Below are 17,588 nucleotides of genomic sequence, written 5' to 3'. Positions count from 1 at the left end.
ATCTGAGGGAAATATGTGTCTCTAATCTGGTCATGCATTTGGCAGGAGGTTAAAAAGTGCAGCTCAGTTTCCACCTCATTTTGTGGGTAGGGTACATATAGCCTGTCTTCTCTTGAGAGAAGACAGGGCCTTTCTCAATAGCAAGGCTTCGCTCACTGAGTCTGTACATAGTCAAATTTCAGGTATTCTGCCACATGTACTCTCTGTTTAGGGCTAAATAGCATTCTAGTTTGCTCAGTTTTTTTGTAAAGTCTTTCCAATGTAATTATCTTTTTGTTTTCTCATCATTTGGTTGGGTCTAATTGTGTTGCTGACCTGGGGCTCTATGGGGTCTGTTTGTGTTTGTGAACAGAGCCCCAGGACCAGCATTCTTGGTGGGCTCTTCTCGAGGTCCATTTCTCTGTAGGTGATGAATTTGTTATGTAAGGTTTGGGAATCGCTTCCTTTTAGGTGGTTGTACAATTTAACGTCTCTTTTCTGGATTTTGATAATTAGTGGGTATCGGCCTAATTCTACTCTGCATGCATTATTTGGTGTTTTACGTTGTACATAGAGGATATTTTTACAGAATTCTGCATGTAGAGTCTCAATTTGGTGGTTGTCCCATTTTGTGAATTCTTTATTGGTGAGCAGACCCCAAACCTCACAACCACAAAGGGCAGCTGGTTCTATAACTGTTTCAAGTATTTTTTAGCCAGATCCTAATTGGTATGTCGAATTTTATGTTCCTTTTGATGGCATATAAGGCCCTTCTTGCCTTGTCTCTCAGATCGTTCACAGCTTTGTGGAAGTTACCTGTAGTGCTGATGTTTAGGCGGAGGTATATATAGTTTTTTGTGTGCTCTAGGGCAACGGTGTCTAGATAGAATTTTTATTCGTGGTCCTGCTAACTGGACCTTTTTTGTAACACCATTATTTTTGTCTAACTGAGATTTACTGTCAGGGCCCAGGTCTGTCAGAATCTGTGCAGAAGATCTAGGTGCTGCTCTAGGCCCTCCTTGGTTGGGGACAGAAGCACCAGATCATCAGCAAACAGTAGACATTTGACTTCAGATTCTAGTAGGGTGCGGCCGGATGCTGCAGACTGTTTTAGTGCCCTCGCCAATTCGTTGATATAGATGTTGAAGAGGGTGGGGCTTAAACTGCATCGCTGTCTCACCCCCGACCTTGTGGAAAGAAATGTGTGTTTTTTGCCAATTTTAACCACACACTTGTTTGTGTACATGGATCTTCTGTCGTATGTTTTTCCCCCAACACATTTACATTTACATTTAAGTCATTTAGCAGACGCTCTTATCCAGAGCGACTTACAAGTTCATACATATTCATCCTGGTCCCCCCGTGGGAATTGAACCTTGGTCCCCCCATGGGAAATGAACCCACAACCCTGGCGTTGCAAGCGCCATGCTCTACCAACTGAGCCACACGGGACCACCACTTTCCATCGATTTGTATTGCAGACCCTCATGCCAAATTGAGTCAAAAGCTTTTTTGAAATCAACAAAGCATGAGAAGACTTTGCCTTTGTTGTCTTTTGCTTGTTTGTCAATATGCAGGGTGAATACGTGGTCTGTCGTACAGTAATTTGGTAAAAAGCCAATGTAACATTTGCTCAGTACATTGTTTTTACTGAGGAACTGTACGAGTCTGCTGTTAATGATATTGCAGAGGATTTTCTCAAGGTTGCTGTTGACGCATATCCCACGGTAGTTATTAGGGTCAAATTTGTGTCCACTTTTCTGAATTGGGGTGGTCAGTCCTTGGTTCCAAATATTGGAGAAGATGCCAAAGCTAAGGATGATGTTAATGAGTTTAAGTATAGCCAATTGGAATTTGTGGTCTGTATATTTTATCATTTCATTTAGGATACCATCAACCCCAAAGGCCATTTTGGGTTGGAGGGTTTGTATTTTGTCCTGTAGTTCATTCAGTGTAATTGGAGAATCCAGTGGGTTCTGGTACTTTTTCGTAGTGGATTCTAAGATTTGTATTTGATCATGTACAGTATATGTTTTTGCTGTTTGTTCATTGTTATAGAGCCGAAAAGATTGGAGAAGTGGTTTAACCATACATCTCCGTTTTGGATAGATAACTCTTCATGTTGTTTGTTTAGAGTTTTCCAATTTTCCCAGAAGTGGTTAGATTCTATGGATTCTTCAATTACATTGAGCTGATTTCTGACATGCTGTTCCTTCTTTTTCCGGAGTGTATTTCTGTATTGTTTTAGTGATTCACCGTAGTGAAGGCACAGGCTCAGGTTTTTAGTTGGATAGATTTCTAAAAACAATTCTTAGGTTTTTGCATTCTGCATCAACCCATTTGTCATTGTTGTTAATTTTATTACGTTGTCTGCTTGAAATGTTTAGATTTGATAGGGAAGCTGAGAGGTCAAATATGCTTTTTAGGTTTTCTACTGTCAAGTTTACACCTCACTGTTACAGTGCAACATTTTGTCTAGGAAATTGTCTAGAAGGAATTTAATTTGTTATTGCCTAATTGTTTTATTTATTTATTTATTTATTTTATCCCATTTTCTCCCCAATTTTCGTGGTATCCAATCGCTAGTAATTACTATCTTGTCTCATCGCTACAACTCCCGTACGGGCTCGGGAGAGACGAAGGTCGAAAGCCATGCGTCCTCCGAAGCACAACCCAACCAAGCCGCACTGCTTCTTAACACAGCGCGCCTCCAACCCGGAAGCCAGCCACACCAATGTGTCAGAGGAAACACCGTGTACCTGGCCCCCTTGGTTAGCGCTGACTGCGCCCGGCCCGCCACAGGAGTCGCTGGAGCGCGATGAGACAAGGATATCCCTACCGGCCAAATCCTCCCTAACCCGGACGACGCTATGCCAATTGTGCATCGCCCCACGGACCTCCCGGTCGCGCCCGGCTGCGACAGAGCCTGGGCGCAAACCCAGAGACTCTGGTGGCGCAGCTAGCACTGCGATGCAGTGCCCTAGACCACTGCGCCACCCGGGAGGCCCGCCTAATTGTTTTTTGATAGATTTCCACACTTTTTTGCTTCATATCTATAGCATTTTTTTATAATAGTAAGTATTGTTTCGTTCCTTTGGCTTTGATGCCTCATGATTGAGCATAGCTCTGTTCACGTAGAGTGTGATTTTGCTGTGATCTGATAGGGGTGTCAGTGGACTGACTGTGAACGCTCTAAGAGACTCTGGGTTGAGGTCAGTGATAAAGTATTCTACAGTACTCATACCAAGAGATGAGCTATATGTGTACCTACCATAGGAGTCCCCTCGAAGCCTAACATTGACTATGTACATACCCAGCGTCCGACAGAGCTGCAGGAGTTGTGACCAGTTTTTTTGGTGTGTTGTCATAGTTGTACATAGGAGGGCATATGGGGAGGGAATGCTGTCACCTCCAGGTAGGTGTTTGTCCCGTGTGCTGAGGGTGTCGGGTTCTTGTCCAGTTCTGGCATTTAGGTCGCCACAGACTAGTACATGTCCCTGAGACAGGAAATTGTTGATCTCCCCCTCTAGGAGGGAGTAGCTGTCATCGTTAAATATGGGGATTCTAGTGGGGGGATAAAGGACATTTCTAGCCTGTAAAATGTTCCTGTTTTGACAAATTTAATAGAGTGGGTTAGGTCTGCTCTATATCAAATTAGCATACCCCTTGAGTCTCTTCCCTGTTTCACAGCTGGTTGTTTGATGGGTGGGACTACCAACTCTCTGTAACATAGAGGGCAACCAGTGGGTCCGTCTCCTTTATACCATGTTTCTTGTAGGATGACAATGTCTGTATTTCAATTTCTGTGATGAAGTCTGGGTTACTGCTCTTTAGGCCACAGGCAGATGACCAAGGGGGCCAGGTACACGGTGTTCATCTGCCTGTTTTAGATATCTCTGTATTAAGTCTGCTCAACATTTCTAAATGGCCAATGACATATCAGGATCCCTTGGAACATGAATTCAGAACAGTTTTATATTGGGAACAAAATGTCTAACGCTACCTGGTGGGTGACGAAGGAGTGTAGCCTGACATCGGCCCTCTCGCTGACCAGTTTCCACACGTCATCTCCATTCGACTCCTTGATGAATTCATGTAGGGACTCGCACGGCAGGCAATACATTGTTCACCCCTTCTTTAGTCTGCAGTACCCAGAGACAATCAGGAAAAGAACCTGTTTCTGTTTCATCGACAGATCCTCTAGACAATCAGTTTCAAAGGTGTCACTAATCCAAAGGTGTCACATTTTACATTCAGTGGTGCTAAATTAGCAGATACAGTGTAATTACATGGTTTTACTATATGATTTATTTGGGCTATTTTCAGTAGTTTATGTAGTTGTCAAATTCTGTCTGGGCACTATGAGTCAGGATGACTGGGCTGTTTTCTGTCAGGACAGAGAGGGGACTGTAGAGCCTTTCTAAGGGTGAGACAATCCACAAGCAATCTCATGCCTGTTATGGAGAAAACATCCATATCAGAGAAGAACTCTGCCATTAATCAATGTCTGAAAACAACCTTTGGATTACATTGGTTACGGTTTTAGAAAAGTAGATATTAAAAAATGATGAGTAAAAAGGTTTACATGAAAACAATACGTAATTATTTGACGATCACCTCAAGTGGTGGTGATCAGCTACGCTAGAGAAAATGAAATGAATGTCTGAGCACTTATTGCTGACAGCAGTGAGTGGAAAAACACTACTTGTAAAAGCACAGTTGTTAAAATAGAATTCTGCCAGGCACTTTGACCTTTAACCCTTGACCTGCCTATGGCCTTTCCACCCCAATGATCTCATTACTTTGACTGACACTTCACAGATTCTGCCGTCTATTACTGTGAACCACAGGTGGGCATCTTACTGACGTCATCCTGCATGTGTGTTATGTGTGTGTGTGTCGACATGTTTAACTATTCTTGTGGGGTCCAGAAGTCCCCACAAGAATAGTTAACAAACAAAAATTTGATCAACTGGGGACATTTTGTTAGTCCCCACAAGGTCAAATGCATTTTTCAAGGGAGTTTAGGGTTAAGCTTAGAATTAGTGTTAGGGTTAGAATTATGTTAAGGGTTAGGGTTAGGAGCTAGGATTAGTTTTAGGGTTAGGTTTAGGGTTAGGTTTTTGGATTAAGGTTAGGGTTAAGGTTAGTGTAAGAGTATGGGTTAGGATTAAGGGTTAGGGAAAATAGGATTTTGAATGGGACTGAATAGTGTCCCCACAAGGTTAGCTGTACAAGATTGTGTGTGGTTTTGTGTGTGTGTGTGTATCTATCTGTTTGTCATGTCAAGGAGCAGCTGAATGTTTGGTCTCTGTCTCTGAGGGCTCAGTGTCACTGTCTGCACAGAGTCAGCAGCTGTTCTCTCAGCACACACACACACACACACACACACACACACACACACACACACACACACACACACACACACACACACACACACACACACACACACACACACACACACACACACACACACACACACACACACACACACACACACACACACACACACAGAGGGGATCAGATTTTTATTATCATGGACATAAGAGGGCAGAGATGTAGATCCTTAACCTTACCCCCTACTCCCCCCTATAACCCCATCTACTTACACCCCCCTCCCATCCAGCCCCCTCGCCCCCTGGCTCTCTCGCCCCTCACATCTGCTAAAATAACCCAGTGAGGTAAGCACCGAGGGATCTCTGGTATACAAACTGTTGCCTCGCAGATCAGAAGCATCAGAGTGGGATAGGGAAGCATCCCGGATTCAGGAGGATAAACCACACAGCGATATACTCACCTCATATCACATCACCTCTACTGCTGAACCTGTGAGAGGAGACAGGCGAGACAGGTAAGACTGAATCACAGCCAGCAGGATCTGCTGTTGAGCTATGAATCCTACAAGGTTTTACTCCAACTTGGCTGTTGGCCAACACATTGTGGGGTGAAGATTTACATACCAGGTGTTACTACTCTGTGTTCAGACATCTCATTGGTTATCTATCTAGCAGCCAAGCTGGGGGGGAGCAGGCGTGGGGTTATGTCTGGAACACTCATCTCAATGTGATGTTCAGAGATCAGGATCCCAGAAAACAAGCTCATCTCAATGTGATGTTCAGAGATCAGGATCCCAGAAAACAAACTCATCTCAATGTGATGTTCAGAGATCAGGATCCCAGAAAACAAGCTCATCTCAATGTGATGTTCAGAGATCAGGATCCCAGAAAACAAGCTCATCTCAATGTGATGTTCAGAGATCAGGATCCTAGAAAACAAGCTCATCTCAATGTGATGTTCAGAGATCAGGATCCCAGAAAACAAGCTCATCTCCAAGGGACTTTCTAAATAAGATGGAGAGAATATATTACACTCAAACAACATATTAATGAGTTCTATTCATGTTTACATACATGACAGATTGTTCTTTTTTATCTGTTAAAATGATACTATGATTCATTCATGTGTATGTGCATGTTTTTGTGTTTGAGGGACAAACTGTTGCCTAATCTACAGTAGCCTACTGATCTTGTAAAATATTTAAATGGTGAATTTAAACAAGTGGGTTTCTAAACCAGTTCCCAACCTCTCTTAATCCATCCACATCACCACCTGTCCCCCACCAGAGGAAGATAATGCAATCAGCTTATGATGACCTGGCCAAGCAGAGGATGCAGCAGTCCAAGGCTTTGTGTTCAGAGGCCGGGCGAGGTAAGAACTTAGAGATACAGTGGGGTCCAAAATGATTGACCCCTTGATAAAAATGAACATGATGAAGAGTGACAAAGTTACATAGGGTCAAATATCATACCCCCAAGACATGCTAACCTCTCTCCATTACCAATAACAGGGGACGTTATGCATCCAACAAGTGTGTAGTCATTGCATGCTAGGAATATGGGACCAAATGCTAGACTTTTGACTACTTTATTCATAAAAACTTTAGGGGTGACAATAATTTTGACCCATACCGTTTTGAGATTAATTTTGTATATCTTGTAACACTAAATCTCTGTCTTTGAGCAATTATATTAGCATAAAATAATATAATTTGCCTTTTTTTCAGCATACAATGTAGCTCAATATTTGAAAAATGTATTTTATACAGTTTATTTAGTCATTATTACTCACCTTTATCAAGAGTGTCAATAATTTGGGACCCCACTGTATATTAAATTACTATTCTATTTAATTCTATGGGACATTCAACTGAATATACTTCCTTGACCTCCCGAGAGGGAAATAAGCTATGAGAACAGAGGAGTTTGAATGTCTGTCAGCCTAGAGATGGAATTGAATACATTTGATTGAATTCCAGAGGTGGGACATTAGTTTTGACACCAGTAGCAAACCGTTCAGACACACAGGCATAGGATATACTGTAGAATGGAAATTAATCACACGTTTTAACACTAACTTAGATATATGTTAAGAAATGATTACTCACTTAGCTACATATTTTGACATGTTATTACTCACACTTGTAAGTATAGATTAATATAGGTTGGATTGACTCTGTCATCACAGGTCTGGTCTTCATCGGTAGTGTAGTAAAGCATCAAAGCCTTCTCCTCAGCTAAGAGCATGTGGGGGAGTAAACCCCTGAACTCAAGAAGTATACTGTAGAACTCTGGAGTTAGAAGTCTCAGAACATTCCACAGGGGGCATTCCGCCTGGGTCTGTTGGTTTTCCGATGGTCGTAGCCAGTTACAGGCGTTGGCATCAGACCCATCGGATTCAGCATAATGTGATCGACCCCCGGCTGGTGGGTTTTATACAGGCCCGTCAAAAGGCAACTCCTGTCGACAACGCACCTGGCATAAGGCAGGAATTCACATAACCCTTTACCGAGAGAGTGAGAGGAAAGAGAGGGAGAGACAGAGTTCCTATACGAGCTGCTTCTTCCAAACATCCTATTTATATACCGAACACTGCACCACAACAAACATTACACACCCTTCTACTCTCAGGGGTATTCCAAAGTTGCAATAGAGTAGTACTGTGATACATTTGGCCATAGTAGTAAACTCAACACTAGGCTAGTGGATTAGTGATGATATGATAGTTGAAGTTCTGATTTTGGTCGGGTCAGTTGAACCAATGAATTGTTTGGAGCTGAGAGTAAGAATAAACCTTAATATCCCACATACAGAACACTTCAGGGAGCATGAGTCCTGAGGCAACCCTTGTTGCTGGGGGAAGCCGGGTTCTCTCTCTCTGTTGCGTCATCCACTGGGTTTCTCGGACTGACACGGGGCAGCAGGTGGAGGTGCCATTGTACCAGTCAAACGGATAAATCAGATTCTATTCTCAGATCCGAGTCTGTGTCGCTGTCAGTGTCTTGGTCTCTGTAAGCATCTGTCTGTTTGTGTCTGTCAGTTCATGTCTTCCCCTGATTAATTATTTAGAGGCAAATGGGATGAGTTACCATACAATGGAAAGCACTTTGAGACCTAGTGAAAGTCATATATAATACTCTTTATTCTGTGCTTTTGTGTGTGTACCAGGAGGTCTGAACTTAGGGAAGAAGATCAGTATACCCAAGGATGTGATGATGGAAGAGTTGAACCTTCAGTCCAACCGTGGCTCCCGCATGTTCCAGGAGAGACTGAAGAGGGTGGAGAGGTTCACTCTGGAGAACCAAGTCAACAACTTATACAGCAATGTAAGAACACACACACATACACAGCCCTGCATCTCTCCGCTAGATGCCATGCCATTTCAATGCAGAACAGAATGTTCAATCAATGTTCAAAGACATTCTATTTCTATAGAAAAACAACAAGGCCATACTGTAGACCAGTGGATGCTGCTGAGGGAAGAAGGGCTCATAATAATGGCTGGAACGGAGCATTAAACCATGTGTTTGATGTATTTGATGCCATTCCACCTACTCCGCTCAAACCATTACCACAAGCCAGTCCCCCCCCCCCCCCTAATTAAGGTGCCACCAACTTCCTGTGGTAGAGACATGTCCAGTGAGATATCCTGATAGACCCACAGACCTGTCTCCCTGACGTGCAGTATAGCCGCTTTTTAGCCTGTTAGACCCGCAGACCTGTCTCCCTGACGTGCGGTATACCAGCTTGTTAGCCTGTTAGACCCGCAGACCTGTCTCCCTGACGTGCGGTATAGCAGCTTGTTAGCCTGTTAGACCCGCAGACCTGTCTCCCTGATGTGCGGTATAGCAGCTTGTTAGCCTGTTAGACCTGTCTTCCTGACATGCAGTATACCAGCTTGTTAGCCTGTTAGACCCGCAGACCTGTCTCCCTGATGTGCGGTATACCAGCTTGTTAGCCTGTTAGACCCGCAGACCTGTCTCCCTGACGTGCGGTATAGCAGCTTGTTAGCCTGTTAGACCCGCAGACCTGTCTCCCTGACGTGCGGTATAGCAGCTTGTTAGCCTGTTGGATTTATGACTCAGCTGTGTTTGATGAGGCAGGGACACCTTGGCTTGTCCCCGCTCACGGTTCCTTTGAGGATGACAACTTGGACAAGGTTATTGGAACAAATAAGAAACATTGGTCAAATGACCGATGGACAAACATTCCCATGACAATGCATCTAGTAGGTCAGCTGCTTGGCATAGACCAATAAGAGCAAGTAGACTGAACAGTGTTACACCTGCCATCCATGTACAGCTTTCACACAATGTACACAACAGGAAATAGTAGAGATACAGAGTTGACATGGCGCTAACACAGAAAATGATTGTGTCCCTGTCCAGGGCCTTCCAGAGCCCATGCCTTCCCAGACAGTAGAAGAGCCCCAGGGGGGGAAGGAGAACCAGGCATATATGATGCCTGGCAAACACAGCCTGATCACCACCCTACAGAAAACTGTTGCCAAGAAGGGCAGCCCCAATGCCATCGCCCCAGGTAGTTGGCAACACTGGAGGGGAGCGGTTGGCAGAGGTTGACAGGGGGGGATTAGTAAACAGGACTAGGTCACCTCTAAATCAGAGATTGACAAGAGCGATTAATTCGTTACCAGGACTAGGTCACCTCTAATTCAGAGGTTGAGAGGAAGGATTAGTAAACAGAACTAGGTCACCTCTAATTCAGAGGTTGACAGGGGGGATTAGTAAACAGGACTAGGCCACCTCTAATTCACAGGTTGACAGGAGGGATTAGTTAATAGGACTAGGTCACCTCTAATTCAGAGGTTGAGAGGAAGGATTAGTAAACAGAGCTAGGTCACCTCTAATTCAGAGGTTGAGAGGAAGGATTAGTAAACAGAAATAGGTCACCCCTAATTCAAAGGTTGACAGGGGGGATTAGTAAACAGGTCTAGGTCACCTCTAATTCAGAGGTTGACAGGGGGGATTAGTAAACAGGACTAGGTCACCACTAACTCAGAAATTGACAGGGGGGATTAGAAAACAGAACTAGGTCACCACTAATTCACAGGTTGACAGGAGGGATTAGTTAACAGGACTAGGTCACCCCTAATTCAGAGGTTGAGAGGAAGGATTAGTAAACAGAACTAGGTCATCTCTAATTCAGAGGTTGAGAGGAAGGATTAATAAACAGAACTAGGTCACCTCTAATTCAGAGGTTGAGAGGAAGGATTAGTAAACAGAACTAGGTAACCCCTAATTCAGAGGTTGACAAGGGGGATTAGTAAACAGGACTAGGCCACCTCTAATTCACAGGTTGACAGGAGGGATTAGTTAATAAAACTAGGTCACCTCTAATTCAGAGGTTGACAGGGGGATTAGTAAACAGGACTAGGTCACCTCTAATTCACAGGTTGGCAGGAGGGATTAGTTAATAGGACTAGGTCACCTCTAATTCAGAGGTTGACAGGGGGATTAGTAAACAGGACTAAGTCAACTCTAATTCACAGGTTGACAGGAGGGATTAGTTAATAGGACTAGGTCACCTCTAATTCAGAGGTTGAGAGGAAGGATTAGTAAACAGAACTAGGACACCTCTAATTCAGAGGTTGAGAGGAAGGATTAGTAAACAGAAATAGGTCACCCCTAATTCAGAGGTTGACAGGGGGGATTAGTAAACAGGTCTAGGTCACCTCTAATTCAGAGGTTGACAGGGGGGATTAGTAAACAGGACTAGGTCACCTCTAATTCAGAGGTTGACAGGGGGGATTAATAAACAGAACTAGGTCACCTCTAATTCAGAGATTGAGAGGAAGGATTAGTAAACAGGACTAGGTCACCTCTAATTCAGAGGTTGACAGGGGGGATTAGTAAACAGGACCAGGTCACCTCTAATTCAGAGGTTGACAGGGGGGATTAGTAAACAGGACTAGGTCACCACTAACTCAGAAATTGACAGGGGGGATTAGAAAACAGAACTAGGTCACCTCTAATTCAGAGGTTGAGAGGAAGGATTAGTAAACAGAACTAGGTCCCCCCTAATTCAGAGGTTGGAATATGGGGTCAGTTTCACTTCAGATGACCTTTGAGTTACAGAAATTATAAACGTTGACTTCGGGGTGAAATATCCTTTAAATTTCCATTTTACCACCCATGTGGGTATATCAGAACAACTGCTATAGGAGTATGCAGGAAGGACAATGTGAGGCAACTCTTTTGATTGAAAGTTTGTTTATAAAGCAGTATTTGAGAAAATCTGATAACATTCTGGCTGCTAGTGTTCAGTGCATCAGGGTAACCATGTCCTGACCTGACACTAGGTTAGTCAGGGAAACCATGTCCTGACCTGACACTAGGTTAGTCAGGGTAACCAAGTACTGACCTGACACTAGGTTAGTCAGGGAAACCATGTCCTGACCTGACACTAGGTTAGTCAGGGTAACCAAGTACTGACCTGACACTAGGTTAGTCAGGGTATATATGTCCTGATACTAGGTTAGTCAGGGTAACCATGTCCTGACCTGACGCTAGGTTAGTCAGGGTAACCATGTCCTGTCCTGACACTAGGTTAGTAAGAGTAACCATGTCCTGACCTGACACTAGGTTAGTCAGGGTAACCATGACCTGACACTAGGTTAGTAAGAGTAACCATGTCCTGACCTGACACTAGGTTAGTCAGGGTAACCATGTCCTGACCTGACATTAGGTTATTCAGGGTATCTATGTCCTGACACAGGTTAGTCAGGGTAAACATGTCCTGACACTAGGTTATTCAGGGTAACCATGTCCTGATCTGACACTAGGTTAGTCAGGGTAACCATGACCTGACACTAGGTTAGTCAGGGTAACCATGTCCTGACCTGACACTAGGTTAGTCAGGGTAACCATGACCTGACACTAGGTTAGTCAGGGTAACCATGTCCTGACACTAGGTTAGTCAGAGTAACCTTGTCCTGACACTAGGTTAGTCAGGGTAACCATGTCCTGACCTGACACTAGGTTATTTAGAGTAACCATGTCCTGACCTGACACTAGGTTAGTCAGGGTAACCATGACCTGACCTGACACAAGGTTAGTCAGGGTAACAATGACCTGACACTAGGTTACTCCGGGTAACCATGTCCTGACCTGACACTAGGTTAGTCAGGGTAACCAAGTCCTGACACTAGGTTACTCAGGGTGACCATGTCCTGACCTGACACTAGGTTAGTCAGGGTAACCATGTCCTGTCCTGATACTAGGTTAGTCAGAGTAACCATGTCCTGACCGGACACTAGGTTAGTCAGGCTAACAATGTCCTGACACAAGGTTAGTCAGGGTAACCATGTTCTGACACTAGGTTAGTCAGGGTAACCATGCCCTGACACTAGGTTAGTCAGAGTAACCATGTCCTGTCCTGATACTAGGTTAGTCAGAGTAACCATGTCCTGACCTGACACTAGGTTAGTCAGGGTAACCATATCCTGACCTGACACTAGGTTAGTCAAGGTAATCATGTCCTGACACTAGGTTAGTCAGGGTAACCATGAGCAGACACTAGGTTAGTCAGGGTAACCATGTCCTGATCTGACACTAGGTTCGTCAGGGTAACCATGTCCTGATCTGACACTAGGGTAGTCAGGGTAAACATGTCCTGACACTAGGTTAGTCAGGGTAACCATGTCCTGACACTAGGTTAGTCAGGGTAACCATGTCAATGACACTAGGTTAGTTAGGGTAACCATGTCCTGACACTAGGTTACTCAGGGTGACCATGTCCTGACCTGACACTAGGTTAGTCAGGGTAATCATGTCCTGACACTAGGTTAGTCAGGGTAACCATGTCCTAAAACTAGGTTAGTCAGAGTAACCATTTCCTGTCCTGACACTAGGTTAGTCAGGGAAACCATGTCCTGACCTGACACTAGATTAGTCAGGGTAACCATGTCCTGACCTGACACCAGGTTAGTCAGGGTAACCATGTCCTGACACTAGGTTAGTCAGGGTAACCATGTCCTGACCTGACACTAGGTTAGTCAGGGTAACCATGACCTGACACTAGGTTAGTTAGGGTAACCATGACCTGACACAAGGGTAGTCAGGGTAACCATGTCCTGACACTAGGTTAGTCAGAGTAACCATGTCCTGACCTGACACCAGGTTAGTCAGGGTAACCATGCCCTGACACTAGGTTAGTCAGAGTAACCATGTCCTGACCTGAAACTAGGCTGGTCAGGGTGACCATGTCCTGACCTGACACTAGGTTAGTCAGGGAAACCATGTCCTGACCTGAAAATAGGTTAGTCAGGGTATCTATGTCCTGACACAGGTTAGTCAGGGTAAACAAGTCCTGACCTGACAATAGCTTAGTCAGGGTAACCATGTCCTGACCTGACATTAGGTTAGTCAGGGTAACCATGTCCTGTCACAAGGTTAGTCAGAGTAACCATGTCCTGACACTAGGTTATTCAGGGTAACCATGTCCTGACACAAGGTTAGTCAGAGTAACCATGTCCTGACCTGACACTAGGTTAGTACGGGTAAGCATGACCTGACACTAGGTTAGTCAGGGTAACCATGTCCTGACACTAGGTTAGTCAGGGTAACCATGTCCTGACCTGACACTAGGTTAGTCAGAGTAACCTTGCCCTGACACTAGGTTAGTCAGGGTAACCATGTCCTGACCTGACACTAGGTTATTTAGAGTAACCATGTCCTGACATGACACTAGGTTAGTCAGGGTAACCATGTCCTGACCTGACACTAGGTTAGTCAGGGTAACCATGTCCTGACACTAGGTTACTCAGGGTGACCATGTCCTGACCTGACACTAGGTTAGTCAGGGTAACCGTGTCCTGACCTAACACTAGGTTAGTCAGGGTAACCATGTCCTGTCCTGATACTAGGTTAGTCAGAGTAACCATGTCCTGATCTGACACTAGGTTAGTCAGGGTAACAATGTCCTGACACTAGGTTAGTCAGGGTAACAGTGTTCTGACACTAGGTTAGTCAGGGTAACCATGCCCTGACACTAGGTTAGTCAGAGTAACCATGTCCTGTCCTGATACTAGGTTAGTCAGAGTAACCATGTCCTGACCTGACACTAGGTTAGTCAGGGTAACCATATCCTGACCTGACACTAGGTTAGTCAAGGTAATCATGTCCTGACACTAGGTTAGTCAGGATAACCATGAGCAGACACTAGGTTAGTCAGGGTAACCATGTCCTGATCTGACACTAGGTTCGTCAGGGTAACCATGTCCTGATCTGACACTAGGGTAGTCAGGGTAAACATGTCCTGACACTAGGTTAGTCAGGATAACCATGTCCTGACACTAGGTTAGTCAGGGTAACCATGTCCTGACACTAGGTTAGTTAGGGTAACCATGTCCTGACACTAGGTTACTCAGGGTGACCATGTCCTGACCTGACACTAGGTTAGTCAGGGTAATCATGTCCTGACACTAGGTTAGTCAGGGTAAGCATGTCCTAAAACTAGGTTAGTCAGAGTAACCATTTCCTGTCCTGAAACTAGGTTAGTCAGGGAAACCATGTCCTGACCTGACACTAGATTAGTCAGGGTAACCATGTCCTGACCTAACACCAGGTTAGTCAGGGTAACCATGACCTGACACTAGGTTAGTTAGGGTAACCATGACCTGACACAAGGGTAGTCAGGGTAACCATGTCCTGACACTAGGTTAGTCAGGGTAACCATGTCCTGACCTGACACCAGGTTAGTCAGGGTAACCATGCCCTGACACTAGGTTAGTCAGAGTAACCATGTCCTGACCTGAAACTAGGTTAGTCAGGGTAACCATGTCCTGACCTGACACTAGGTTAGTCAGGGAAACCATGTCCTGACCTGAAAATAGGTTAGTCAGGGTATCTATGTCCAGACACAGGTTAGTCAGGGTAAACATGTCCTGACCTGACAATAGCTTAGTCAGGGTAACCATGTCCTGACCTGACATTAGGTTAGTCAGGGTAACCATGTCCTGTCACAAGGTTAGTCAGAGTAACCATGTCCTGACACTAGGTTATTCAGGGTAACCATGTCCTGACACAAGGTTAGTCAGAGTAACCATGTCCTGACCTGACACTAGGTTAGTAAGGGTAAGCATGACCTGACACTAGGTTAGTCAGGGTAACCATGTCCTGACACTAGGTTAGTCAGGGTAACCATGTCCTGACCTGACACTAGGTTAGTCAGAGTAACCTTGCCCTGACACTAGGTTAGTCAGGGTAACCATGTCCTGACCTGACACTAGGTTATTTAGAGTAACCATGTCCTGACATGACACTAGGTTAGTCAGGGTAACCATGTCCTGACCTGACACTAGGTTAGTCAGGGTAACCATGTCCTGACACTAGGTTACTCAGGGTGACCATGTCCTGACCTGACACTAGGTTAGTCAGGGTAACCGTGTCCTGACCTAACACTAGGTTAGTCAGGGTAACCATGTCCTGTCCTATACTAGGTTAGTCAGAGTAACCATGTCCTGATCTGACACTAGGTTAGTCAGGGTAACAATGTCATGACACTAGGTTAGTCAGGGTAACAGTGTTCTGACACTAGGTTAGTCAGAGTAACAATGTCCTGTCCTGATACTAGGTTAGTCAGAGTAACCATGTCCTGACCTGACACTAGGTTAGTCAGGGTAACCATATCCTGACCTGACACTAGGTTAGTCAAGGTAATCATGTCCTGACACTAGGTTAGTCAGGGTAACCATGAGCAGACACTAGGTTAGTCAGGGTAACCGTGTCCTGACCTAACACTAGGTTAGTCAGGGTAACCATGTCCTGTCCTGATACTAGGTTAGTCAGAGTAACAATGTCCTGATCTGACACTAGGTTAGTCAGGGTAATAATGTCATGACACTAGGTTAGTCAGGGTAACATTGTTCTGACACTAGGTTAGTCAGGGTAACCATGTCCTGATCTGACACTAGGGTAGTCAGGGTAAACATGTCCTGACACTAGGTTAGTCAGGGTAACCATGTCCTGACACTAGGTTAGTCAGTGTAACCATGTCCTGACACTAGGTTAGTCAGGGTAACCATGCCCTGACACTAGGTTAGTCAGGGTAACCATGTCCTGACACTAGGTTACTCAGGGTGACAATGTCCTGACCTGACACTAGGTTAGTCAGGGTAACCATGTCCTGTCCTGATACTAGGTTAGTCAGAGTAACCATGTCCTGATCTGACACTAGGTTAGTCAGGGTAACAATGTCCTGACACTAGGTTAGTCAGGGTAACCATGTTCTGAAAATTGGTTAGCCAGGGTAACCATGCCCTGACACTAGGTTAGTCAGAGTAACCATGTCCTGACACTAGGTTAGTCAGGGAAACCATGTCCTGACACTAGGTTAGTCAGGGTAACCATGTCCTAACACTAGGTTAGTTAGGGTAACCATGTCCTGACACTAGGTTACTCAGGGTGACCATGTCCTGACCTGACACCAGGTTAGTAAGGGTAACCATGTCCTGACACTAGGTTAGTCAGGGTGACCATGTCCTGACCTGACACTAGGTTAGTCAGGGTAATCATGTCCTGACACTAGGTTAGTCAGGGTAACCATGTCCTAAAACTAGGTTAGTCAGAGTAACTATTTCCTGTCCTGACACTAGGTTAGTCAGGGAAACCATGTCCTGACCTGACACTAGATTAGTCAGGGTAACCATGTCCTGACCTGACACCAGGTTAGTAAGGGTAACCATGTCCTGACACTAGGTTAGTCAGGGGAACCATGTCCTGACCTGACACTAGGTTAGACAGGGTAACCATGACCTGACACTAGGTTAGACAGGGTTACCATGACCTGACACAAGGGTAGTCAGGGTAACCATGTCCTTGACACTTGGTTAGTCAGAGTAACCATGTCCTGACCTGACACTAGGTTTGTCAGGGTAACCATGTCCTGACCTAACACTAGGTTAGTCAGGGAAACCATGTCCTGACCTGACACTAGGTTAGTCAGGGTAACCAAGTACTGACCTGACACTAGGTTAGTCAGGATATATATGTCCTGACACTAGGTTCGTCAGGGTAACCATGTCCTGACCTGACACTAGGTTAGTCAGGGTAACCATGTCCTGTAATGACACTAGGTTAGTAAGAGTAACCATGTCCTGACCTGACACTAGGTTAGTCAGGGTAACCATGACCTGACACTAGGTTAGTAAGAGTAACCATGTCCTGACATGACACTAGGTTAGTCAGGGTAACCATGTCCTGACCTGACACTAGGTTAGTCAGGGTAACCATGTCCTGACACTAGGTGACTCAG

At 44.9% G+C, this 17,588-nt stretch overlaps 1 protein-coding gene across 1 annotated transcript in view; it reads left to right on the top strand.

Annotated features, from left to right (window-relative positions):
• The first annotated feature begins 5,655 nt into the window (after positions 1 to 5,655).
• LOC129827808 (myozenin-2-like) overlaps positions 5,656 to 17,588 on the top strand; it is a 59,924-nt gene continuing 47,991 nt past the window's right edge. Inside the window, exons 1-4 of the mRNA XM_055889008.1 lie at positions 5,656 to 5,830; positions 6,603 to 6,687; positions 8,484 to 8,641; positions 9,704 to 9,854. Coding sequence (XP_055744983.1) covers positions 6,612 to 6,687; positions 8,484 to 8,641; positions 9,704 to 9,854 — 385 coding nt within the window. The 5' untranslated portion in view covers positions 5,656 to 5,830; positions 6,603 to 6,611. The remainder of the gene's footprint in view (positions 5,831 to 6,602; positions 6,688 to 8,483; positions 8,642 to 9,703; positions 9,855 to 17,588) is intronic.

Source organism: Salvelinus fontinalis, chromosome 29 (assembly GCF_029448725.1).
Source record: "Salvelinus fontinalis isolate EN_2023a chromosome 29, ASM2944872v1, whole genome shotgun sequence".
In the NCBI taxonomy this organism is placed as follows: domain Eukaryota; kingdom Metazoa; phylum Chordata; class Actinopteri; order Salmoniformes; family Salmonidae; genus Salvelinus; species Salvelinus fontinalis.
Note: the sequence above shows the minus strand (reverse complement) of the source record. Positions and strands in the feature narration are given on the sequence as shown.